Source organism: Gigantopelta aegis, chromosome 13 (genome assembly GCF_016097555.1).
Source record: "Gigantopelta aegis isolate Gae_Host chromosome 13, Gae_host_genome, whole genome shotgun sequence".
Lineage (NCBI taxonomy): Eukaryota > Metazoa > Mollusca > Gastropoda > Neomphalida > Peltospiridae > Gigantopelta > Gigantopelta aegis.
In genome coordinates this window covers 23,953,407-23,980,007 of record NC_054711.1, presented here as the reverse complement: position 1 = coordinate 23,980,007, position 26,601 = coordinate 23,953,407, and the positions used below count along the sequence as shown (strand labels likewise).

General features: G+C 38.1%; 1 protein-coding gene across 3 annotated transcripts; it reads right to left on the bottom strand.

Moving 5' to 3' along the window:
• Positions 1 to 1,357: 1,357 nt before the first annotated feature.
• LOC121387616 (lariat debranching enzyme B-like) lies at positions 1,358 to 24,613 on the bottom strand. Of its 3 annotated transcripts, none has more exons than XM_041518783.1 (9): positions 23,925 to 24,613; positions 20,275 to 20,472; positions 13,686 to 13,810; positions 11,241 to 11,321; positions 9,846 to 9,931; positions 6,931 to 7,155; positions 5,669 to 5,743; positions 2,943 to 3,085; positions 1,358 to 2,599 (listed from the first exon to the last, which is right to left on the bottom strand). In XM_041518783.1, exons 2-9 carry the CDS (start codon positions 20,469 to 20,471, stop codon positions 1,453 to 1,455), a joined length of 2,079 nt encoding a protein of 692 aa, XP_041374717.1. In that variant the 5' UTR covers position 20,472; positions 23,925 to 24,613; the 3' UTR covers positions 1,358 to 1,452. The 3 variants fall into 3 exon arrangements, with proteins under 3 accessions (XP_041374717.1, XP_041374716.1, XP_041374718.1); XM_041518782.1 differs by lacking the exon at positions 23,925 to 24,613 and adding an exon at positions 23,174 to 23,476; XM_041518784.1 differs by lacking the exons at positions 13,686 to 13,810; positions 20,275 to 20,472; positions 23,925 to 24,613 and adding an exon at positions 13,521 to 13,550 and having other exon boundaries at positions 11,241 to 11,322.
• Positions 24,614 to 26,601: the final 1,988 nt, after the last annotated feature.

The following is a 26,601-nucleotide window of genomic DNA, read 5'->3' as shown; positions in this document are numbered from 1 at the left end:
CATAATAGACAAAAAATGTTAGGTACTAAACACTTTATGCTAATGATGACACATCCATAAACATAAAGTTAAAGTTTGTTTTGTTTAACAACACCACTAGAGCATATTGATTTATTAATCATCGGCTATCGTCAGTGATATAAAAGCTACCTACTAAATAGGCAACTCCTACCAAATAGTAAGAATGGATCTTTTATATACATTTTTCCACTAACAGACCTGCCATTTACTATTGCATGTCGTGGAGTTGGTTAAAAATAACAGATTTCAGTTCCGAGACATTTTCATAAAAACTGCAAACTTGATTTATGATCTTTTTTAAGAGTGACTTTTAGGGTCTCCTCGAGTACAAGCAAGACTCGAGTTACTTCACAGGACTCTAACATCCGTGCAAGGAGGAATACAATGATCAACTATAATACAATGGACAATGTAGGACAATAATTTTAGCAGTAAATAATCAATGATATAAATGACACAATAATTATATGATTATGCGCTAGTTTCTCTTTTTAAACTAACTGTCTGTCTGTCTGTCACAACATATCAACCGGTTTCTAAATGCAATACAATGGCATGATTTGGCATCCATGTTCAGTGCTGGAATTAAGATGCATAATGCTATTTTACTTTATTCCTTAGTCCAGGGTATGAACTTGCTGTCATTGAGATGTGAATTGCTGAAGGTCATGAGTATCATCGACAGCACTTTTGTTCCATTGGTAAAGATCATCAATAATGGCAAAATGTATTCACCTGGTGTACATGATCTACCAGTATATAATATTTGTATATTTGAAATATGTCTATATGCAGCAAAATAACCTTTCAGTCATGTTTATTGGCAGCGAAAGTTTCAACAATGGCAATTTTAAAAAACACATTGACGTGGGAGACAAATTCTGAAGTTCAAGCCCTGTTAGTTTCATCATCATTTAATGTAAGGGTCAGGTACTTGGGTCCGGGTCGAGTTTGACCCTCGAGTACTCAAGTCCAATATTTGGGACTTGTGGAAGCCCTAGTGTTTTTACAAGTACATGCTTCAACAAACGGTCATAGTAAGTGTTATTCTAAAAGATTTAAAAAAAAAAAAATTAAAATAGAAGACTCAAATAGATGCTACAAATTGGTAAAAAAATGTCTTTATGACTCGTCTCTGGTAAAAATACATTTAAAAAAACAAAAACATTCTACAAGTCTCAATGATACACATTTTTCAAATGTCTAATTCCATAATTTTAAATGTTCTAAACTACTATTCCTTTCCTTGTCTTCATTACATATTAAAAAAAAAAAAAGTAATCTTTATATTATGTGAACTAAGCAAAATATTGAATCATCCTCCATAGAGCTATTCTGTGTTTCAAATTTTATTCTTTATTAACAGTTACATTACATATATATAACCCGGTGAACTGAAAATACATGATGAATTCTATTTAAAATGTCATATTAAAATTCTCCATCTCCTTCTGAACTGGAATACACATTCTGGTTTCTTCTCTTGAGTTTCTTCGACTGTGGACTAATTTCTACATCACCAAAGCTGTCTGGGCGTTTTGAACTGATAGATTTAGGGGTTCCTTCCTCCTCACTCGACACACGACTTGAAGTGTCAACAGGGGGAGACAACACACTCTGAGCTAAAATATCTGTCTCCTCCAGGGAAGAGGAAACAGGAGCACACAACTCTGTGCGTGCTGCAGTGTCTTTCTCCAGCGCTGAGGAATGAATGCGAGGAGAATTGTCAGCTGAAATCACTTTCTCCCCTGTTGAAGAACACACAAGGGGAGATAACACCATTTGTGGAGTATTTTTATCTTCCTCTACTGAAGAATTTTCACTCTCAATATCGTCATTCTTCTGCAGCTCGAACTGAGATATTGAACTTTCCAAAGACTTCAGAGATGGACTGTTGCCGTAGTTACCTGGACTGCTACCTGAAGAAGTGTTTCCTGGAGAGGGAACTGATGTGACTTTATCAACACTCAGTCTATGTTTTTTCTGGGCGGCCAAAATACTTTCAAGTTCATCATCATCATTTCCACCATTTTCCATAGCAACATCTGAAGAGGAATTGGAGACATTGAGTCCCTTTGATACCCGACTCTCTGAATTCTGCTCCTGATATATGGATAGATCTGTCAACCCAGTACTATTTAACGACGAGAGACCAGTGTCATTCGACAACAACAGACTGGAGTCATTGAGAGAAATATCAGGAGCGGTAGAGAAGGAATCCGAGAATGATGTATCAACACTGCTGTTGATGTCGCTGCAAACATCATCCTCATCATCATCATCGTCTTCATCATCATCCTGATCAGCATCACCTGTATTTGCATTACCGTCGGCGATATCTTGCGATGAGTACCGACTGTCTTTACCCAGCAGTACAGCGTTGGGATCGGTGATATCCAACATGGCGCAGATCAACTCGGTCTGAGGGTTGACGTAGAGTGACGGACCCGATGTGTTTTTGCCTGTAGAGTTGTCATGAGCTGGAGCAGTCTTGGCAAAGTTGTCCGGGACTGTCAAGTCTCCAGCAAAATCCTTAGATATAGATTCATATTCCTTATCTGTAACTTTGAAGTCCCACCTAAAAGACAAAGTTAAAGTTAACGACACCACTAGAGCACATTGATTTATTAATCATCGGCTAATGGATATAAAACATTTGGTAATGTTGACATATAGTCTTAGGGAGGAAACCCGCTACATTTTTCCATTAGTAGCAAGGGATTTTTTATATGCAACATCGCATAGACAGGATATCACATACCATGGCCTTTGATATACCAGTCATGGTGCACTGGTTGGAATGAGAATGAGACTGTGCATCAAGCAAGTGCTTTACCACTGGGCTACGTATGCTTAAATACTGATGATGTGCCTACAAATATCATCAGTTATATAATTAGCGTTACAATTGTAAAACTTACCTGTCTGAACTTCCTGGTCCTGGCATATAGCGCTGAATGGGTCCAAGGTTTAGGAGATGATTGGTTGATTTGAGGATACACAACCACTCGGGGTCCAGTTGCAATTTCATTGGCTGATTGCTATCATGAGGTATGTCAATGATCTACAAAAAAAACCAACAACATTTATTACATAACTATTCAGTCTTACTATAGTGATAAAGACATTTTTAAGCTGTGTGATAAAATTTATCTTGTATCACACATATGTGCGATCTGGACTGGAACTTTTAACTGGGGAATTCCCTTTTTAATTTTTACTGGAGTTAGCGCCTTTTTGTTACTGACGTCATATATGATTTACAAATTATGTCATCATATTTGAAACATTACACAAGTCTGCCGCAGAGTATAATTCTTAACGTTAAGTAAATCATGAAAGGAGGATTGATCATAGATTTAATAAAGTGTTATGACATTAAATTAAAAAATGTTTCAATAAAACATAAAAGAAGATATGTAATATATACAGAACTTCACATATGTTGTTTTCGCTTCCTATTTATTGCACTCGTTTATTTTGCACAAGAACATACCACTGGACCGCTGTGTGGTCTAGTGGTATATATTCTTGCACAAAATAAACTTGTGCAATAAATAGGAAGCAAAAACAACATATGTGAAGTTCTGTATACTGTATACGCAAATATGTTCGCAAATAAAATATACCGCGAAAATCGCAAACACGCTGATAGCACCGTGAATTTAATTACACGCGAACTTATTTCCGATTTGGTATAATATTATTTACCGTATAATATATAGTCTTATCTCTACACGCCCAACCTATATCAGAATCAAGCAGTCAGAGGTCCGCAAGGTCACGTCATTCTGTAAACCTGCCTGGTCATGTGGATTTGATCGAAATGACAGACATTTGGGTGCAAGTCTGTTGTTACATAATCTCAGTTTTGTTTATTTTCTTTGTAACCTTGAAGTTTGTGGGTACCACCAATAATGAAAAGTTATTTCTTGTGATATTTGGTTTTTCAATGTTCTGTACTTAAATATTATGTCCATTACCACTATAGAAAACACTTTGTAACTTATTTTGTTTATATTTTCTCCATACTGCACTCGGTGCAGTTTATGATAATAAAAGTCTTGTCTTGTCTTGTCTTGTATCACATGTGCGTGTTCCATCGATAACATGACAATAGTCTTATCAGAGATACATACAACACTGACGCCTCGCTGACAGCATGGTGAACATGTCCAAGTGTGTGCGTGAAATCGTCATTGAAAAGAGTTTGGCAAATGAAATATGAGTAATTTTGATTTTATTATCGGGGGACGCAGTCGCAAAAATAATTCCTCGCGAAAATGTAAAATGAAAGCCTGACTGCGAATTATTTTAGCCGCGAAAATATTTGCATATACGGTATATATATCTTAACAGTGGTATAGTTGCTAATCCATCAGACATTAAGACTATAGTAAGGTTGGAGGATACTGGGTAAACATCCTGGTACTGGCTTCACATGCTACCCAGAGTGAGTATTAACAACTGAATAGAAAGGTGTAAGGTCATTACAACAAATTCTCTCTCACTAACCACTGACGACTAACCCCAGTTCCGAAATGACAGCCCACATACCTGACATGTGTGCTCTGGACAGCATGCTTGAACCATAATTGGATATACACGTAGGATGTCGTTTTTGTTTTGTTTAATGACATCACTAGAGCACATTGATTAATTAATCATCAGCTATTGGATGTCAAACATTGAGTAATTCTTACATAGTCTTAAGAGAGGAAACCTGCTATTTTTCCCCATTAGTAGCAAGGGATCTTTTATATGCACCATCCCACAGACAGGATAGCACATACCATGGCTTTTAATATTCCAGTCATAGTGCACTGGCTGGAACAAGAAATAGCCCAATGGGCCCACCGATGGGGATCGATTTTATACCGACCACGCATCAAGCAAGTGCTTTACAACTGGGCTATTGACACCACTAGAGCACACTGATTAATTAATCATACACTTTTGGATGTCAAACATTGGGTAATTCTTACAGTCTTAAGAGAGGAAACCTGCTACTTTTTTCCATTAGTAGCAAGGGATCTTTTATATGCACCATCCCACAGACAGGATAGCACATACCACAGCCTTTGATATTCCAGTCATGGTGCACCTGATGGAATGAGAAATAGCCAAACAGGCCCACCAACGGGGATCGACCTTATACCGATTGCACATTAAGTGAGTGCTTTACAACTGGGCTATGTCCCACCCTTACATGTAGGAAAGGAAATGATTGAAATGAAATTGAATGATCCTAGATCTAATATCCTGGCCTCGGTGGCACAGTAGTGAAGCCATCAGCTGTATGGCTAGTACTGGTAGTCACTGTCAACAGCATTACAGTAAAACCCCTGAAAACTGAACCCTCAGTAAACTGGAAGTTTCTCAAAATAGTTTTTCACAGTTAATTTTTGCGTTTAAGGATTATCTGTTATTTCTTTTACGTTCATTTACGTCTGTTGTTCTGTTCGCGTGTCGGTTATGCTACATTAAAATCATGATAAACGCCAATCGGTTACGTGATGAACAATTACAGTCTAAAATTAAAAGTACCATATCAGATGTCGAGCAGTGTGGTGCTTACAGTACATGACTCAACAACAAAATCAACCACCAACCCATTGCTGGGTTTTTAAAAGATTCTTCACAGTACCTGCAAAAACTTTCTCTTTGGTAAGCACTTGTCCAAAGACAGGAATTTTGTTGTCTTGGTAACATTGTCTTCTGGCTGGAAATACAAAAGAGAATGGAATATTATTTTTATTTTTGTGACAAAAAGACAAAAGACTTTCTCTACTGACTTCTGTAGTTTATGTTACAAAACATGACAGAAGACTAATTTTTTCACTGTGGGCAAAATGCTCACTGCTGGCAATTTTTAGCCTGCCTACTGTAATTTTAAATCGGTGACTTTTGCAACAAATACAAAAAATATAAAATTAGCCCCTTTAACCAACGGCAGTTGTTTTTATTTATCAGCAATAGCTGTCTGTGTCGTAGTTACATTTGAGCCCTGGAGCCTAATTCACAAAGGTCTCTTAGGCCTTGCTAGACAACAAAGCATCCTCTTTGCAAGTCTTTTAGCATTGCACTGTGAGATCAAAAAGCAGCAAGGTATCTTTTAGCTGTCTGTGTCGTAGTTACATTTGAGCCCTGGAGCCTAATTCACAAAGGTCTCTTAGGCCTTGCTGGACAACAAAGCATCCTCTTTGCAAGTCTTTTAGCATTGCACTGCGAGATCGCAAAGCAGCAAGGTATCTTTTATATGTACTTCCCAACAGGCAGGATAACACATACAATGGCCTTTGATAGGAACCCCATCAGATGTAGTTCTATCCTATGATGCAAACACCTCATGCATGCACTCTATCAACTGAGCTAGACCCCCCAATCCCCACCCCAGTGAAACAGCATCCTGGATCCATATTGTCGAAAGAGTGTAACTTTTACATCGGTCTGTTGTACATTTAAAAATCGTCAGCAGTTGCCTTTTAATGACATCCCTGGAGAGTTAAAGTTTGTTTGTTTTGTTTAACAACACCACTAGAGCATATTGATTTATTAATCACTGGCTATTGGATGTCAAACATTTGGTAATTCTAACTTGTAGTCATCAGAGGAAACCCGCTACATTTTTCCTAAGGCAGCAAGGGATCTTTTACATGCACTTATCCACAGACAGGAAAGTAGATACCACAGCCTTTGACCAGTTGTGGTGCACTGGTTGGAACAAGAAAAAGACCAATAAGTTGAATGGATCCACCGAGGTTGTTCAATTCTGGGATGTAAGCACATATTCAAGTGAGCACTCAACTGACAGAGCTAAATCCAGCCCTTCTTTAATGTTTACATCTGTCTGTTGTAGATTTACAAATCGCCAGCTTTTGCCTTTTAAAGACAACCCTGAACAGGTACCTGGTGTTGGACGATGGCTGCAAACTTGACGTGAAGATGAGCAGAGAACCAGTGACTGGGTTTCAGGTGATGCAGAAGTTCCTCCGCTGGTAAACTGCCAAGAACTCCGCGTTCAATTTCACTTCTCAGAAAGGTCTTTGTCTGAATCAGCTTGTTGGTATTCCCGTAGTCGTAAATTCCTCGCGGCCAGTCGTGAGACAGAAAGATGTCAATCGGTCGAGAGATCTAGAAAAAACAGGTTTAAAAATAGCATTAGGGTTTTTCCATTCTGTTCAGAAGTTTCTTTGTTTTGATTAACGACACCACTAGAGCACACTGATTTTTTAATTATTGACTACTCGTTGTTAAACATTTTGACAAAAGTCTAAGATGAAACTTGTTACTTATTTTTTTATTAGTGGCAAGGGATATTTTATATGCATTTTCCCACAGGTCAGGTCAGGTCATAGGTTTTAATGTGCACATTCAGAACAAGCTGTTGTAGCACACACCTGTCATGTGCGAAAGTGTTGACTTTCACCGGCTCCTCCGTCCCAGACTTTTCCCCAGGATATTTTTACGGCGCTTACATTTTCACTATCAGTTTAATGCAAATGCAAGTGCCAGCTTTGTTGTTTATGACAATTAGTAATCGACTTGTTCCAGCCAGTGCACTATGACTGGAATATCAAAGACTGTGGTATGTGCTATCCTGTCTGTGGGATGGTGCATGGTCAATATCAATGTGCTCTAGTGATGTCATTAAACAAAACAAAAACAAAAGGACAGCACATATCATGGCCTTTGATACACCAGTCGTGGGGCACTGGTTGAGATGGGAAGAAACCCAATCAGAGGTGGTTCAATCCCATGATGCAAGTATCTCAAATTCTGTTTAGAAATAAAGTGAATCTCCTCTAAACCGGACACGCTCAGGACCAAGTAAAAAGTCCGGTTTTAAGAGGTATCCAGTTTACAGAGGTTCTCTTCTGTACATATATTTAGAAAGGGGCAGTGAAAAACGTCCGGTTTTGAAGGAATTCCGGTTATTAGAGGGTCCGGTTTTAAGAGGTTTCACTGTACTTGTACAAATGATTAAATAATAGAAGTGAACAGAATGAATATTATATAAATGAACGATGACATAAAATCATGAAGAAGAAGTGAACAGAATGAATATTATATAAATGAACGATGACATAAAACCATGAAGAAGTGAACAGAATGAATATTATATAAATGAACGATGACATACAACCATGAAGAAGAAGTGAACAGAATGAATATTATATAAATGAACGATGACATACAACCATGAAGAAGTGAACAGAATGAATATTATATAAATGAACGATGACATAAAACCATGAAGAAGAAGTGAACAGAATGAATATTATAAATGAACGATGACATAAAACCATGAAGAAGTGAACAGAATGAATATTATATAAATGAACGATGACATAAAACCATGAAGAAGAAGTGAACAGATAGAATATTATATAAATGAACGATGACATAAAACCTTGAAGAAGAAGTGAACAGAATGAATATTATAAATGAACGATGACATAAAACCATGAAGAAGAAGTGAACAGAATGAATATTATATAAATGAACGATGACATAAAACCATGAAGAAGAAGTGAACAGAATGTATATTATATAAATGAACAATGACATAGAACCATGAAGAAGAAGTGAACAGAATGAATATTATATAAATGAACGATGACATAAAACCATGAAGAAGTGAACAGAATGAATATTATATAAATGAACGATGATATAAAACCATGAAGAAGAAGTGAACAGAATGAATATTATATAAATGAACGATGACATAAAACCATGAAGAAGAAGTGCACAGCTGAAAGTTTGTTTAATGACAAACCAAACATTGTTTAATCACTTGGTAAAGGACAAATTGATTATGAGTATAGTAGAGAGATAGGAAAGAGTAGGAGAGCAGGGGAGGCAGTAACAAATTAACTTGTTTGACCCCCAACACATCCAGTTAGCGAAAATCAGACTGGAGAAGGTTGGGGGGTGGGGGACGGGTGGCATGAACTCGATTGATAAACTCATCTGTTTAAACCTGAACACCTCCAAAATGTGGGGGTTAGAGGTGGCTTGAATTCCAACGAAAAACTCACCTGTATAAACCTGAACACCTCCAGAATGTGTGAACATGTATATGTGTCTGTGTGTGTGTGGCGGGGGTGGGGTTTGGGGGATAAATAGCAGCTTGAACTCCATTGATAAACTCACCTGTTTAAACCTGAACACCTCAAGAATGTGGGGGATGAGGTGAGGGGGGGGGGGGGGGCTTAAGCTCCATTGATAAAACGTTTAAACCTGAACACCTCCAGAATGGGGGGGGGGGGGGGTCAAGAGGGGTTGAACTGCATTGATAAACTAACCTCTGCTTAAACCTGAACACCTCCATTATGGTGTGTGTATGGGTTTGTCAGGGGTGCGGATGGGGTGAGAGAGGGACTTCAATTCCACTGATAAGCTCACCTGTTTAAACCTGAACACCTCCATTATGTGTGTGTGTATGATTTTGTTGGGGGTGGGGATGGGGTGAGAGAGGGGCTTCAATTCCATTGATAAGCTCACCTGTTTAAACCTGTACACCTCCATTATGTGTGTGTGTGTGTGTGTGTGTGTGTGTGTTTTTTGGAGGGTGGGGATGGGGTGAGAGAGGGACTTCAATTCCACTGATAAGCTCACCTGTTTAAACCTGAACACCTCCATTATGTGTGTGTGTATGGGTTTTTTGGAGAGTGGGGATGGGGTGAGAGAGGGACTTCAATTCCACTGATAAGCTCACCTGTTTAAACCTGAACACCTCCATTATGTGTGTGTATATGGGTTTTTTGGAGGGTGGGGATGGGGTGAGAGAGGGGCTTCAATTCCACTGATAAGCTCACCTGTTTAAATCTGAACACCTCCAAACTACGGACATGGTACACCGACCTCTTCGTGTTGTCATTGTATGGCAGGTGTTCAAAGTGACCTGCAGGAAAAACACAAAAATGTAAAGCAATATAAACAAGCATTCTGAGATCTTTTATATGCACCATCCCATAGACAGGATAGCACATACCACGTCCTTTCATGTACCAGTCGTGGTGCACTGGCTGGAGCAAGAAATAGCCCAATGGACCCACTGACGGGATCGATCCCAAACCAAACACGCATCAAGCGAGCGCTTTACCCAGAGCCCTCAAAAGTACCCGGTCTCCGGCGGCAAATCGCCGCCTGAAACAGCTTTTGCCGCCGCCTACTTTTCGTAGTGACTGATTTGCGCTAACAGAGGCCATGAGAATGCATCTCAGAGGTTTGATTTTTCAAATGTTTCTAGGGGAGGGCCCCCAGACCCCCCGCTTTGCCCCCTGCTATCATCACTGTTGTAGTCTGCTACTTCTTAAACTATTGAGGGTGCTGTTTACCACTGGGCTATGTCTCGCCCCGCATTCTGAGGGAACTGCTAAAGCAATACATGTCCCCTACTGGTCAGTTCAGGTCAGTAATGTGCACATTCAGAACAAGCTGTTGTAGCACACGCCTGTCCTGGGCGCAGGTGTCGGCCTCGGCTGGCTCCTCTGTCCAGGACAGGAATGGGTGGGGTGTGTTGAGGGGAGGGACTGCCTGCACTGGCTGGTGCAAGAGAGCACCAGCAGTCCAACTGGGGCCGGTAACAGGTGGAGGGTGGTATGGTGCTATGGAATTTGGAAAGTCCAGTAGGGTTAAGCCAAAGAGAATGGACGAACATTTTTGTGAAGGAAATTAAGCGCAATTTTGAACGGTCCGCCAGAAATAAAAAATAGGGAGCTATGTATAGTTTTGGAAGATTAGTATGCTGAGAGTAGCTCGTTAAGTGGATCTAGATGGCATTAAAATGTCTCACTAGGTTGCCCATAGGGGTCCTTAAAAGGGCCTGATCTGGTTAGATCATGGCATGACAACCCAGGGGAGACTCGTAGCAATACATGTCCCCTACTGGGCTCAGACATTACTTATATTTCCTAAGTTTAAGGGCCATAACTCTGTAAACAAAATGGGTAAATAGCAGTGAAAGTTAGCCTCAGTCTGTAACACTACATGATATCTCAATAGTCTGGAAAACAATTTTTCATATCTCCTAAATTCAAGGGCCACACCTCTGTGAAAAATGGGAAAAAGCAACATGAAATTAAAACTTGATCTTTAACAGTACATGATAAACCTGCAAAAATACTGACTGACAAATGGCTAGTGACATTTGTAGTGTGATAATAAAGTATATTATTAATTAGTGGTAACCGTTATTCCTGAAAACTTGCCTTTATGGAAATCACGACCTTTGTAGATGCCTGAAAGTCCAGCTATCCGAAGACCTCCAATCTTGACCACACTGGCATATCCTGCAAGAAGACAAAAATGACTTAAGTGTTAGAAACCAACACATGGATATGTGTGCATACACAGAGTAAACACATCACCACAAATTGTATGAAACTATAGCCGTTTGTGGTCTAACATATCAGGCGTGCAGAAAGTACTCGTCCGCTCACCAAATGCGAGTAAAAATTCTGATGAACGAGTTAAAAAATTTAACTACCAATCCGTCTTTTTCTGACTGGACGTAAATTTATTTATGTATTGATTTATTTTAATTTTATTTTGTGCATTGAATCCATGACTCTGCATCTGCCATGCCTGAATTCCAAACAATTTAAACAAATGGTTCAGAATGATGATGAAATACACAATACATGTACCACATTGCCAATAGATGACTTCAGAGTTCCGAACTTCACAAGCGCGACATTCCAGAATAATACACTTTATTTCATATTAGCGATCAATAAAAATACATAATTATACATATACATGTATATCTTGTTAAACAATAATATATATAGGCTGGTGGACTAGTAGAATTTTGAGCGGGCTAGTAAAATTTAGTTGGTTCTGGTCCGGCGGGCCAGTGAAATATTTTCCATTTCTACACCTCTACATATGGTTATTTTGACATTTTGTTTAGATAGCAAGCACTAACATACTAGGGTATTGTATTGGTCGGGGGGCACCCACTGTCTATAACATGTGTCATGGGTTGACCTGCCCACATGCCCCATCCCAGGCTAAGTGTATGTCAGTGATAGCATGAAGAAACCTACTGCTACAGAATGGCTGTCAAGGCTCTATTAAATGGACTTTCCATAACCAGGACAGGACATACCACTGCATTTGATATACAAAACTAAAGACTGAATGAATGTTCAACGACATCTCAACACAAAAAATATATCGGCTGCCTTTGATATACAAGGGGTGGGACGTACCCCAGTGATAAAGCGCCCGCTTGATGCGTGGTCTGTCTGGGATCGATCTCCGTCGGTGGGCTTATTGAGCTATTTCTCGTTCCAGCCAATGCACCACAACTGGTGTATAAAAGCCTGTGGTATGTGCTATCCTGTCTGTTGAATGTTGCATATAAAAGATTCCTTGCTATTAATGGAAACATTTAGCGGGTTTCCTCTCTAAGACTATATGTCAAAATTACCAAATGTTTGACACCCAATAGCTGATGATTAATAAATCAATTTGTGCTGTCGTGGTGTCATTAAACAAAACAAACTTGGATATATACATGTAGGGAAGAAATACAAACTGGATGGGTCGACCAAAGGTCATTAATCCTATAACCCATAGCACCGCTAGCTACAGGGGCGCGATGTACCCCAGTGATGCACCATCGGAGTGGGATCGATCCCCGTCGGTGGGACCACTGGGCTATTTCTCATTCCAGCCAATGCACCACGACTGGTATATCAAAGGCTGGGGTATGTACTACCCTGTCTGTGGGATGGTGCATATAAAAGATCCCTTGCTGCTAACTGGAAAAGAGTAGCCATGAAGTGGCAACAGCGGGTTTCCTCTCTCAATATCTGTGTGGTCCTTAACCACATGTCTGAATATAACCGTAAATAAAATGTGTTGAGTGCATCGTTAAATAAAACATTTCCTTCCTTCCTTTCCTAGCTACAGGTAACAATTTATCTCTGAGCTACATCCATCTCCTCAAACTGAATACACAATCCAGCAACATAAACTCACCTACGGGGATAAAAGAGACTTTATTACCCATATGGTTAAAAATATGTTGGTACATATCAAAGTGATACATCCTACTAGAACGCCAAGTGGGACGTAACACTCTGATGTCACACGATGACGTCATCGATTGGTGCACTACAACCTTACAGGAACGCCAACCAAATGAGTTGAGCGATATAAATTAAGATGAATTATGGGTAATAAATAGGATATTAAACTCTCTACCATTTCGAATCATGTGTATGTCCCTCGTGAAATAATTTTCAGTTGACACGAGTTTTAACGAGTGATAATGAAAAGTATTTCATTCGGGACATAAATATGATACGAAATGGAAGCTTGTTTAATATCTATAAATCCTGAATATTCAGCCCTAGCAAGACTTGTGTGTTTGTTTCCCAACAAGATAACAACACATTCTGCTTTTTAAATATTTGGTGCATGTTTTTTACCTATTACTATATAGACTTACCCATATAGTAAATATTTGGTGCCACCTCCATGTAGTAAATATTTGGTGCCACCCAGCCTCCAAACTGACTGAGCCAACACCCACCCCTACCTATTACTATATAGACTTACCCATGTAGTAAATATTTGGTGCCACCCAGCCTCCATACTGACTGAGCCAACACCCACCCCTACCTATTACTATACAGACTTACCCATGTAGTAAATATTTGGTGCCACCCAGCCTCCATACGGTAATTCCTGCATATAGTTGGATGCTTCATGATTCCCACCAATAAATACAGTTAACACTGGAGCAGTTTTCTCCCCTGAATAGTATCTGAAAAAATATAGAAAAACAATTATTCAATCATATATACTCTTCAAAAAAAGTAGGGGAACCTGAAATATTAAAACATATGTTTTGACCAAAGACCTAGTAAAGAATGTTCAGGTCTGTTTATCAACACACCAAAACACATTCCATAGTTTGCACATGCATCACACAGTTGCCCCATACATGTGCATGGGGTGTCATTCTCGATTTTGACAATTTCCAGGAAGGTCCATTAATCACTGTGGAACATTATTTCTGTCAGTCTTTTTCATTCTGTTGATCATACAGTTGTTATTGTTTTGTTGTTAGTCATTTTCATTGTTTGAATTTGCAATTTACAGATAAAAAACGTCAACTTTCAACTTTCACTTCTGACCCCAATATATAGTCCTTCAAGATCTTTGGTGGTCATAAAACCTACTGTAATACTGAACTACTGTTTGTAATGTTTGCCCAATTAATTCACTATTATCATATAACCATTCCCAATAGCTAATATACCTTACAATTTTGGCAATTGTAAATTCTTATTAGAGTTCCCTTACTTTTTTTAAAGAGTATATATGATATATATGTCGATCTATCTAGAGATATTATAATTATGTACTGTGTTAACAAAATATGCAACATACATGTATATATTATAGTGAAAAAAAAGGAGAAAGAAATGTTTTATTTAACGACACACTCAACACATTTTATTTACGGTTATATAGCGTCAGACATATGGTTAAGGACCACACAGATTTTGAGAGGAAACCCGCTGTCACCACTACATGGGCTACTCTTTCCGATTAGCAGCAAGGGATCTTTTATTTGCGTTTCCAACAGGCAGAATAGCACAAATCATGGCCTTTGTTGAACCAGTTATGGATCACTGGTTGGTGCAAGTGGTTTACACCTACCCATTGAGCCTTGCGGAGCACTCATTCAGGGTTTGGAGTCGGTATCTGGATTAAAAATCCCATGCCTCGACTGGGATCCGAACTCAGTACCTACCAGCCTGTAGACCGATGGCCTAATCACGATGCCACTGAAGCCGGTTATATTATAGTGAATTCTAGCATGAAGTTTCTATTTAACTATAAGAAACCTTCAGTTTTCATTTTCACCCCCCATTCTGACTGAAAACAACCCAGTCTAGGATCGATCCCATTCGATGGGCCCACTGGACTATTTCTCGTTACAGCCAGTGCACAATGACTAGTATATCAAAGGCCGTGGTATGTGTTATCCTGTCTGTGGGATGATGCACATAAAAGATCCCTTGCTGCTAATCGAAAAGAGTAGCCCATGAAGTGGCAACAGCGGGTTTCATATCTCAGTATCTGTGTGGTCCTTAACCATGTCTGATTTCATATAACTGTAAATAAAATGTGCTCCTGGACTCATTTTACAAAACAGGGGGTCATCAGGGGTATGGGGGGCTTCCCCCAGAAAAAAACATGGGTTAAGCTTAGGCTTAGGGTTAAGAAAATCATACAATAATGATAAAGAGTAATTAATTTTGGTCAAAAAGTTAACTTGAAACAATAAAATCTGCCAAAATATTTTTGGGTACGACGCCATACCCATTTAACCCTCTGGCAGAAACCCTGGGAAGGGATCTTTTATATGTACCATCCCGCAGACCGGATAGCACATACCATGACCATTGATATACCAGTCGTGGTGCACTGGCTGGAACGAGAAATAGCCCAATGGGCCCACTGATGAAGATCGATCCTAGACCGACTGTGCATCAGGCGAGAGCTTTCTAGTATTTGAGTACAAAATACACAAAATAAATATTCTAAAATTCATACTTATAAAAAGTGTTAAAGGGACATACCCTAGTTTTTAAACACTAAGGCATATTTTTACTATTAGAGCCAGTGCATTGTTAAATAAAACATTTCCTTTTCTTTTCTTTCCTATTAGAGCCGTTTTTGATAACTAAAATCATACTTTAATTTTATTGTTTAAATTATCAATTTCCGTATATTTGAAGTGTTTTTGGTCATCCTGGTGTTTTTAATATCACAAAATGTATTTCTCATATTTAAAAAAATACATGTGCATCTGAGAAGTAACAGTTATGGAGTTGAGTTTTAGTCTATTTTTAGAGGGTATTTCACCACTTCAGAGTTAGAGACTCTTGTTTCACTCAATTGTAACTTTATCAAAATGTGTTACAGGTTTGTAGATAAACTAAACTTAGTCACTGTAACTTAGTGTGCATTTTCATGGGCTGAAACTAGGGTACATGTATGTCCCTTTAAGTTTCTGGTCTTTGGGTAGAATAACCACACATATAATAAATATTTAAAAATGTATACTTATTAAAAGAGTTACGTTTCTGGTCTTTGGGTAGAATAACCACACGTATAATAAATATTTAAAAATTTATACTTATTAAAAGAGTTACGTTTCTGGTCTTTGGGTAGAATAACCACACATATAATAAATATTTAAAAATGTATACTTATTAAAAGAGTTACGTTTCTGGTCTTTGGGTAGAATAACCACACATATAATAAATATTTAAAAATGTATACTTATTAAAAGAGTTACGTTTCTGGTCTTTGGGTAGAATAACCACATATATAATAAATATTTAAAAATGTATACTTATTAAAAGAGTTACGTTTCTGGTCTTTGGGTAGAATAACCACACGTATAATAAATATTTAAAAATGTATACTTATTAAAAGTGTTACGTTTCTGGTCTTTGGGTAGAATAACCACACGTATAATAAATATTTAAAAATGTATACTTATTAAAAGAGTTACGTTTCTGGTCTTTGGGTAGAATAACCACACGTATAATAAATATTTAAAAATGTATACTTATTAAAAGAGTTACGTTTCTGGTCTTTGGGTAGAATAACCACACGTATAATAAATATTTAAAAATGTATACTTATTAAAAGAGTTACGTTTCTGGTCTTTGGGTAGAATAACCACACCTATAATAAATATTTAAAAATGTATACTGATTAAAAGAGTTACGTTTCTGGTCTTTGGGTAGAATAACCACACCTATAATAAATATTTAAAAATGTATACTTATTAAAAGAGTTACGTTTCTGGTCTTTGGGTAGAATAACCACACCTATAATAAATATTTAAAAATGTATACTGATTAAAAGAGTTACGTTTCTGGTCTTTGGGTAGAATAACCACACCTATAATAAATATTTAAAAATGTATACTTATTAAAAGTGTTACGTTTCTGGTCTTTGGGTAGAATAACCACACATATAATAAATATTTAAAAATTTATACTTATTAAAAGAGTTACGTTTCTGGTCTTTGGGTAGAATAACCACACATATAATAAATATTTAAAAATTTATACTTATTAAAAGTGTTACGTTTCTGGTCTTTGGGTAGAATAACCACACATATAATAAATATTTAAAAATTTATACTTATTAAAAGAGTTACGTTTCTGGTCTTTGGGTAGAATAACCACACATATAATAAATATTTAAAAATTTATACTTATTAAAAGTGTTACGTTTCTGGTCTTTGGGTAGAATAACCACACATATAATAAATATTTTAAAATTTATACTTATTAAAAGAGTTACGTTTCTGGTCTTTGGGTAGAATAACCACACATATAATAAATATTTTAAAAACATACTTATAAAAAGTGTTAAGTTGAACTGGTATTTGAGGAAATAATCACACACAAAATAAATATTTTAAAATTCATACTAATAGAAAGTGTTATGTTTCTTGTACATTTGGTTTCTGGTCTTTGGGTAGAATAACCACACATATAATAAACATTTAAAAATTTATACTTATAAAAAGTGTTACGTTTCTGGTCTTTGGGTGGAATCATACATAAAATAAATATTTAAAAAAACATACATGTACTTATAAAAAGTGTTAAGTTTTTGTACATTTGGTTTCTGGTCTTTGGGTAGAATAACCACACATATAAAAAATATTTTAAAATTTATACTTATAAAAAGTGTTACATCTCTGGTCTTTGGGTAGAATAACCACACATATAATAAATATTTAAAAAACATACTTATAAAAAGTGTTAAGTTGAACTGGTATTTGGGGAAATAATCACACACAAAATAAATATTGTAAAATTCATACTTATAACAAGTGTTACGTTTCAGGTCTTTGGGTGGAATCACACATAAAATAAATATTTAAAAAAACATACTTATAAAAAATGTTACGTTGAACTGGTATTTGGGAAAATAACCACAAACAGGGCTCACCCTGGATCAAAAATACCTTTAGCCAAACAATTAGCCAAATAGAATTTTTATTAGCCATACTGAAAATGTATTAGCCAAAATTGTTTTACGCAGTACTGTATAGAGTATTTATATATGAATATGAAAATGCATCTTTTTCAGCTAATTATGTACAAACTGGAATAAATGTGAATAACAAAAATGTATTCCGTGATCAAAATCAAAGACAGTAATAGGGGGTAGGGGCAGTTAATATATTACTTTGACTTTTCAGTGTGGGGGGAGATATGCAGAGTTGGAAGCCAGTGCCCCCTTCAAACACCCACCCCAACAGTCTGGGCTGACTGTCAAGCGTGACCTATATACACACTGAGAGCAGCCAACGAACGTGTTCCTAACGTTCGTGAATTAAGTGATTGCTTCTCGGCATGAACACTGGGTTTAATGTGAAGTGCATAAACCAGTCTAGCGGACGTTTTTGTTTTGCTCTGTCTGGCTGAACTCGAGCCTAGCCTACTTGTCTTTCTGCCCTGAACTAGCATGTATATTGACAGGGGTTTCCCTAGAGCGATAAGCCGACACGGCCCGTGCTCCCTTAGCCAGCCAAGTAAGCGCCTTCATGTCTGGTAAGCGCCTTAACTGCAGGACCGTGTCGGCTTAATTTGTAACATGTATACAAAACAATGGAGCTGTGATCCGTAATGTCATTCACCACACATTATCACACTTCCATTTGGTATCTCTGCAATTCTTTAGATGTTCACTTTGAGGTCCATTGATCGCACTGTTTTAATTGTTGGCGGGCTTGTGCTGGTCACGTGGTACAGGTTATCCCAAGGGCTGGGTTCAGCCAGACCGAGCGAAAACAAAACGTTCGCTACACTGGTTTGTGTGCTTCACGTTAAACCAAATGGACACGACAGACACCAATCAAATAGTTCGCGAACATTAGGAAGAACGTTCGTTGGCTGAATTGAGGAAAGCTCTTGGCGTAATATACGTCACGCTTCAGTCAGCTGACACCCACGTGTCAAGAGACATCGTTGCGGACATTAAACAGTACAGTTACACAGAAGTAAATCTTGATGTAAATTTGTAGAAAAGCAATAGTTGTTTGCATCAATGAATACCTAACTGCAGTTTCGGTTATTTCCTTTGTCTTTGTTAATTTTGTACCTATGGTCGTGAGCACGCATGCAGATCGTGATCGCGGGAAATGAACATGCAGTATTTATACAAATTGCAGTTACACGTACACTGAATTAGTTTACAATAATCATATTTGTTAGATAATGCTAGATATATATTTGTAAAACTGTGAGGTGACATTTAATAAGTTAGCTGGATTTTAAAAAGACCGTAAAATTTTATTTTATTACCTTTTTTTTCTTTTTTTATAAATGGAATATACTGTGACGTCAGCATTCTTAGCTTAGTTATTTTACAAGCAGAAATCACAACAAGCATTTAACATGATGCTGAAATCAACAGCAACAACATGGCCCAAATTATGAAATTGTTGGGGGTGGGGAATTGATGGGTTATTTTTTTTAAAGTTTTACCCCCCCCCCCCCCAAAGAAAACCCCACTAAAACCCCCCAAAAACCCCCACTAAAACCCCAACATGATTTGATGGATTGAAGGCTGTTTTCAACCCACTACCCCACTTCTTTTGGCTTGATTTTTGTCTTATAATGATGCTAAATATGTAAGCGCCTTAAACAAATCCTGGGGAAAGGCCTGATTGAAACTGACACGCATTGTTGGTCCGTTTTTATTACTTTGGTTCAAAGACTTTACAAAGTTAAAATAAAAATCTACAGATCTTTCACTTTGCCTCCATACATGTTGCCATTAAAATTAATAACCGTGATTATTACAATAAGCAAACATTATTGTGCTGTATTCTGTATGACTGATTCTCATTACCAGTCGCAAGATCGCTATTAATTACGCTAATTGAATATTTGGTATTATTATAAAATTTTAGGTGTCGGATAGATCGTGTACCCGTTTGTTCACATCAGAAGATGACTTACCCAGTAGGCAAAATTTCAGCCACTGACAAATCTGCCCCAGATTGGGCCCCTGGCTTCCAATAGACTGAAACCTTTGTGGTATATGAGCATGTTAAAGTATTACGCAAGCACTGACAAATTTTGATTTGCCATTTTATGTAAAAATTAGCCAATGGCTAATTTGGCTACTGACAGCACGAGCCCTGCACACACAAAATAAATATTTTAAAATTCATACTTATAAAAAGTGTTAAGTTTCTGGTATTTCTGAGGAACGGCCATACACTGCATGTCATCTCTATTGCGCACTGCCTGAAAGTCGCCGCAGATCAGCAACAGGTCAACTTTGATGGAATTCTCCTTTTCTAGATGCTGCACAGTCTCGTATATTTTGTCCAGTTCGCCATGACAACACCCTTCTACTGCAATCTTCATACTGCAAACAAATCAAAAAATTTTTTTTAGTGGCTATGGTATACTAACCCCGATGTAAATCTCTGTACTACATTTTATACAATACAATACAAAATCCTTTGTTTTTGTGCTTACATATGATGTATACATATAATTATACATATAAATAGTCTGGTGACCCAGCAATAATAAAGATAATAATAAGAATAATGAAGGACTATAAAAAATATATGGGCATTAATATGAAACACTGTTCAGGTCTGGTTGACTATGGTACTAAATGACCAGATATTATTTAGCTGGATTAACAACAACAACAACAACAACAAAAGCCCACATATATAAACAGAGCCCCCTTTCCTTTTTCTCCAGTTTGTTGTCCACCTTCACATCCTAGTCCTTGTCTCTCTAACCACAACAGGTGCTGGCTCTCCTGCCACAAGCATGCATGCATGCCACTTCCCATCAGATTTTAGCTGTGGGCTTAGTCTGACAACTTTGGAGAGTGTTCAGTGGTTACTTCTGGCATTGTTAAAAGGCACTTTAGCAGCAGAGGATACCAGCTTTATTAGTAGCAGAGGATGAGGATGCCAAGTGGGTATAGCACCATTAATTTGGTATGAAATGACTTGATAATGTAGTCATTTCATACTATGACGATATTAAATACACGTAAATATAGGTAGTAAAATGGCACTACTGCCATGAAACTTACATGTTGTTAACCAAAGGAAGGAAGGAACCTTTTATTTAACAACACACTCAACACATTTTATTTACGGTTATATGGCGTCGGACATATGGTTAAGAACCACACAGATATTGACAGAGGAAACCCGCTGTCGCCACTTCATGGGCTACTCTTTTCAATTAGCAGCAAGGGATCTTTTATACGCACCATCGCACAGACAGGATAGCACATACAATGGCCTTTGATATACCAGTCGTGGTGCATTGGCTGGAACGAGAAATAGGCCAAAGGGCCCACTGATGGGGATCGATCCCAAACCAACCGTGCATCAAGCGAGCGATTTACCAATGGGTTATATCCCGCCCTAGCCCGAGTACTCTGACTGTAAGAGAGCTAGACGGACATTTGGACATAAACACGCTCTCATTACAGTCAGAGACCAGCCTATGTCTTTTTTTGGCAATTCCTGACTACCAAACGGTAGGCAACGAGTCCCGCTCTAATACCACAACAATCCTATGTTTGACGTCAAATACCTTTACATCAATCATTTTCGAGTTAAGTGATACAAAAAATCCACATATTAATCACTAATACACTTACTACAGAAAGAAACCCGACAGCACCCACATTCAGCTACGCTTCGTGACACTCCGTCGCAACAATTACAAAGCTCGGCGATCTATTTCGAGACTGGGCGATTCCGCCTTGTGCAGCAGTTACAGGGGTCGTCTCATAAGAGGAGGCAGTACGTAGCACATACTTTTGCAGTATCCTGTCGATAACACCCCAAATGTATCCTTCAAATTCAAAATGGAATCAATAATGTGTAATTGTTTTGGTTTAATGACGTAATGAAATCCAAATTCATCCAAAACGGCATTAGCCAACTCTTCCATGTTGTAACTTCGCTTGATATGAGACGGCCCCTGTAACTGCTGCACAAGGCGGAATCGCCCAGTGCGCGATCACGTGGTCTACGTCTCGAAATAGATCGCCGAGCTTTGCAATTGTTGCGACGGAGTGTCACGAAGCGTAGCTAAATGTGGGTGCTGTCGGGTTTCTTTCTGTAGTAAGTGTATTAGTGATTAATATGTGGATTTTTTGTATCACTTAACTCGAAAATGATTGATGTAAAGGTATTTGACGTCAAACACAGGATTGTTGTGGTATTAGAGCGGGACTCGTTGCCTACCGTTTGGTAGTCAGGAATTGCCAAAAAAAGACATAGGCTGGTCTCTGACTGTAATGAGAGCGTGTTTATGTCCAAATGTCCGTCTAGCTCTCTTACAGTCAGAGTACTCGGGCTAATCCCGCCCCTGTTGTTAACCAGTCCCAACGTTACACGAAGAAACCTGATGCCTATATGAGAAATGAACCTGCAACTCTACTTTCTTATGGTCATGTAGAGCAAAGTATGTGCCCACGTCACATGTTGGTACTGGTTGACAACATGTAACTTTAATGTTATGACTGACTCCAGAAATCTGAATAATCAAACTAAAGCTCTGTGGCATCAGATTTAGGAATAAATGTGTATTTTAAACATAGTAGCTTGTGGCCATTTGGTTATCAACGATTGCCAAATAAATGCATAACATAGTTTCCTCTAGCCTTCCCCTTCATATCAATATCAATATTATAAGGGGACTCGAGCTACACAACCGTGTGCGTGCATAACAAAAATAAAATAAAACAATATTATTAAAAAATAAAACGAAAAAAATAAAATAATAACTTTGCCAAAATCATCTTTATTACTGGACATAATATTGGCGGAGGGCAACAACTGACACATGGGGCAAACTAGTCAAACTGGGGGGCAATTGTCTGCTAATTTAGTACCCTACAACAGACTGAACAGGCGAATCCACGGAAATAGGTATGCCACTGAAATAGGGCACCAGACGATACATATTTAGTGGCGTCATGCAAATTATCTTTAGAAACCTTTAAGTTTAACATGATCTTTGTTTTAAAAACAAAATTGTTTCGATAAATGTGAGTCACAATACACTATATTAAAACAAACCTTAAAATTAAAACCTTTAAACTCTCATGCAGAAATGAACTGGTACCTTTCTTCCGGATTTGTTTAATATGCCTACCAGTCTAGTTTATACATCGGTGTTGGTAAAACGCGGACCGGACCGGAACGGAATCAGATAGCTAATGTACATTGTTTTGTTTTGTTGTTTGTTTGTTTTCTTTCTTGGTGGGTGGGGGTGCGATTTTTAAAAATGGTCTACGAATGCGATTTATGTACGTTTTCAGATGAAACAAAAATATTCCATTTATACTACTTTTGCTGCTGCCGATACCGTGTCAGGACGTTTCTGCCCCAGACGTTTTGGCCCCTAATGCAATATACGGCGATCTAGTGTCCGTATATATAGATATATGCTGTAATTGGTATAGTACCACTTTAGATGGTCACATACACCGGTAATAATATAAATAAAATACAAATTTGTAACATTAATTTGTCGAATAATATTCAGCGCGAGCGCGCGCGCACACACACACACGCACACGCACACAAACACGCGATAGTGATACAAGACAGAACTTACCTAACCCGTGATGTCATCACAAACAACTGAGTAGGTTCAGGAATTGTGCATCCGTATGCGTTTTTGCTGCTTGTTTTAAATACTAGAACACTGCAGAGGTGTGTGCCCATGACAGCATAGTTGAACTTTAATGGGAAATAAGCACGAAATAAAGTTGAACTGAACTAGAACATGTCTTAATGATGCTACTTTCAATTTAGGCCTACCTACCGGCCTCGGTGGCGCAGTTGTTAAGTCATCGGTCTCCTGTCTGGTGGGTACTGGGTTCAGATCCCAATCGAGGCTTGGAATTTTTTTATGTGATCGTACCCAATTTCTGTACACATGTAAACCCCCTTCTGACGTCAAATATTAGTGGTTCCAGTTCTAGCCACATGCAAAGCGCCCCTATTATGAGAAGGGTCTATATGAAGATATAAATAGAACAAACGCAAAACAATTTATTAAATTGTATTTACACAAACAAGAAAATCAGTTTGATAATTGTTTATTTTTGGATTATCAAAGCTAAATACAGTTTTGCTTGGTTGACTCTTATTTATTCTTTAACACTCAGATATTATGTTCAGTTACATTTTTTTTAATAATAACAAAAAGAGAGAAAGAAAGAAAGAGAACGAGAGAAAGAAATTGCAATACTTTAATAACAAAACACAAGTGACAGAATAATTTGATTTAATAAAACAATAACCGGGGCCGAAATGACTAGGGTTATGGGGCCGAAACGTCTCGAAAGCCCTGCCAGTAGGGCACGAACTTAACGACGGCACAGACGGCAATTGCCGTCGTTGAGATATATATTGTCGTAGGTAGAGACCATCACAGATGGCACTTTTCTGCCATTGGTAAAGCTCCTCAGCAATGGCAAAATATATACACCTGGACCCATATTCACAAAATATCGTAAGCCTAGTTTTACACGTAAACGTAAATCTACGACTGAAGAGCTATTCACGAAACCACGAAAACGTAAGTTACGTGTAAAGTTGGACGTAAATATAAGAGTGCCTCAGGTTGCAACTAACGCTGCACGTAAGTTGTGTACATATAATAAATCAAGCACGATCGCCGTTATTTACTATTATTTACGGAAAGTAGCAGCATTTCCAATAAATGAAGCAGTTTGCTATGGCGAACGCCCACGGATTGAACATATTTTTGTTCGTGATCGAACGGATGTTTTCGACTTGGCCAATTTCTCCTGAGTTATCTTTTCCTTTTTAAGAAATGTCCTCAAGTTCGTGCCAAAACGCGGATCTTCACCAATACCAAAATGCCAAGGTTCACTGTTCGCAATGTTATTGTTAGCAGACGACAAACAAAATTGCGTTTTGCGCATTTGTTATTTACCCAGTAGCCATCGTTTCTAATGTGTTTTTATTAATTACTCCAGTGAGAATGTTACATCGTAGATTTACGTCCAACTAAGTTACGTTTACATTTACGACCATCTTTGAGAATAAGGTGCTTCTTGCACGTAAACGTAAATCTACGGCACACGTAAGTGCTAGTCGTAGACGTAAATTTACACTTTTTTGTGAATATGGGTCCTGGTGTACATTGTCTGCCAATATTTTACATTTGCACATTTGAAATACGTCTACATAGAGCAAAATAGACTTTCAGTTACGTTTATTTGTCACTTTTAAAAAATTGACATAGGCAGGCTCACAATAACCGTTGGTGGGATGTTTCACACATGGCAATTTAAAAAAAAGATTGCCGTGGGAGATAAATTCTTAAGTTCGAACCCAGCTGCCAGTGAAATGCTTGCCTGATCTATGATAGGATGCTGGATCAATCCCCTTCTAATGAGAAGAAACCACCACCTTGTATATGCAGCATCCTACATTTAGGATAGTACATATCACAGCCTTTGTTACAATTGTGGAGCACTTGCTGAAATGACAAATAGCCTAATGGGCCCGCTGACAAGGATCAAGTACTTTACCACTAGGTTACGACCAACCACCGACTATGACCTAAACAGATGACCCATGAATAGTGTATCAAAATCTGTGGTACATGTATGTGTTATCCTATTTTTGAAGAAGTCCTATAAAAGATCCCTCAGTGGTGTCGCGGTTAAAATCGGACATGGGTGTATACTACCAAATCAAATCCCATAGTGACAATAGTATATGTGGCTAAAACTCCTTGCAACTATCAACCGAGAAGGATATAAATCCTATAAAAGATCCTTGGGGGGTGTGCGTGGGTTAACTACCCTATTTCGGACATAAGGCTGGTACAGGTACCCCAGACATGTTTCAGCACAGCCCCTAGTGAAATAAAATTGCTTTTTTTCACCCAGATGAAACTATTATTTTTTACAACCACACACTCACATTTATAACCAATCACAGGACTTGTGGTGTTCACTTCTCTATCAAAAGTTCGGTGCACCTCGCACTTTGACCCAGCCGGAAGTTATTTGGTTTAGTACTACCATAAGGTTGGTAGGTACAGAGTTCACAGCCCCAGTACCGGTTCCCACCCAGAACAAGTTTTAACGACTCAATGGGTACAGCCTAGATAGCTGTGTGCCCAGGACAGCGTGCTTGAACCTCAATTGGACATAAGCATAAAAATCAGTTGAAATTAAATTAATGAAATTGAAAGTGTAGCCTTTGTGGTCATGTGGACCGATCCAGAATTAAGCACATGTTGATGGGTGGAAGGTATCACAAATATTTCATGCTTGGTGTGTATGCTGGGTCTTTTCCTCCAAGTGGGCAGGATCTAGCTCAGTCAGTAGTGTTCATCTGAGGTGTATAGGACATAGGATCGAATCTCCTTGGTGGACCAATCCTAAAAGTTCTCTAGCGTTTTCTCAGTCCCAACCAGTGCCCCTGGGTAGGATGGTTATTCATTCACAAAGATACTT

What these genes read in the sequence shown, in the direction of transcription:
- LOC121387616 (XM_041518783.1), bottom strand. Translation starts at nt 20,471, where the DNA reads ATGAAGATTGCAGTAGAAGGGTGTTGTCATGGCGAACTGGACAAAATA. An exon ending in AAACTTAACACTTTTTATAA is followed by an intron (nt 13,811 to 20,274) that starts GTATGAATTTTA and finishes ATATTTTTTCAG; the next exon opens with ATACTATTCAGGGGAGAAAA. An exon ending in GGACCAGGAAGTTCAGACAG is followed by an intron (nt 2,600 to 2,942) that starts GTAAGTTTTACA and finishes TTTGTCTTTTAG; the next exon opens with GTGGGACTTCAAAGTTACAG.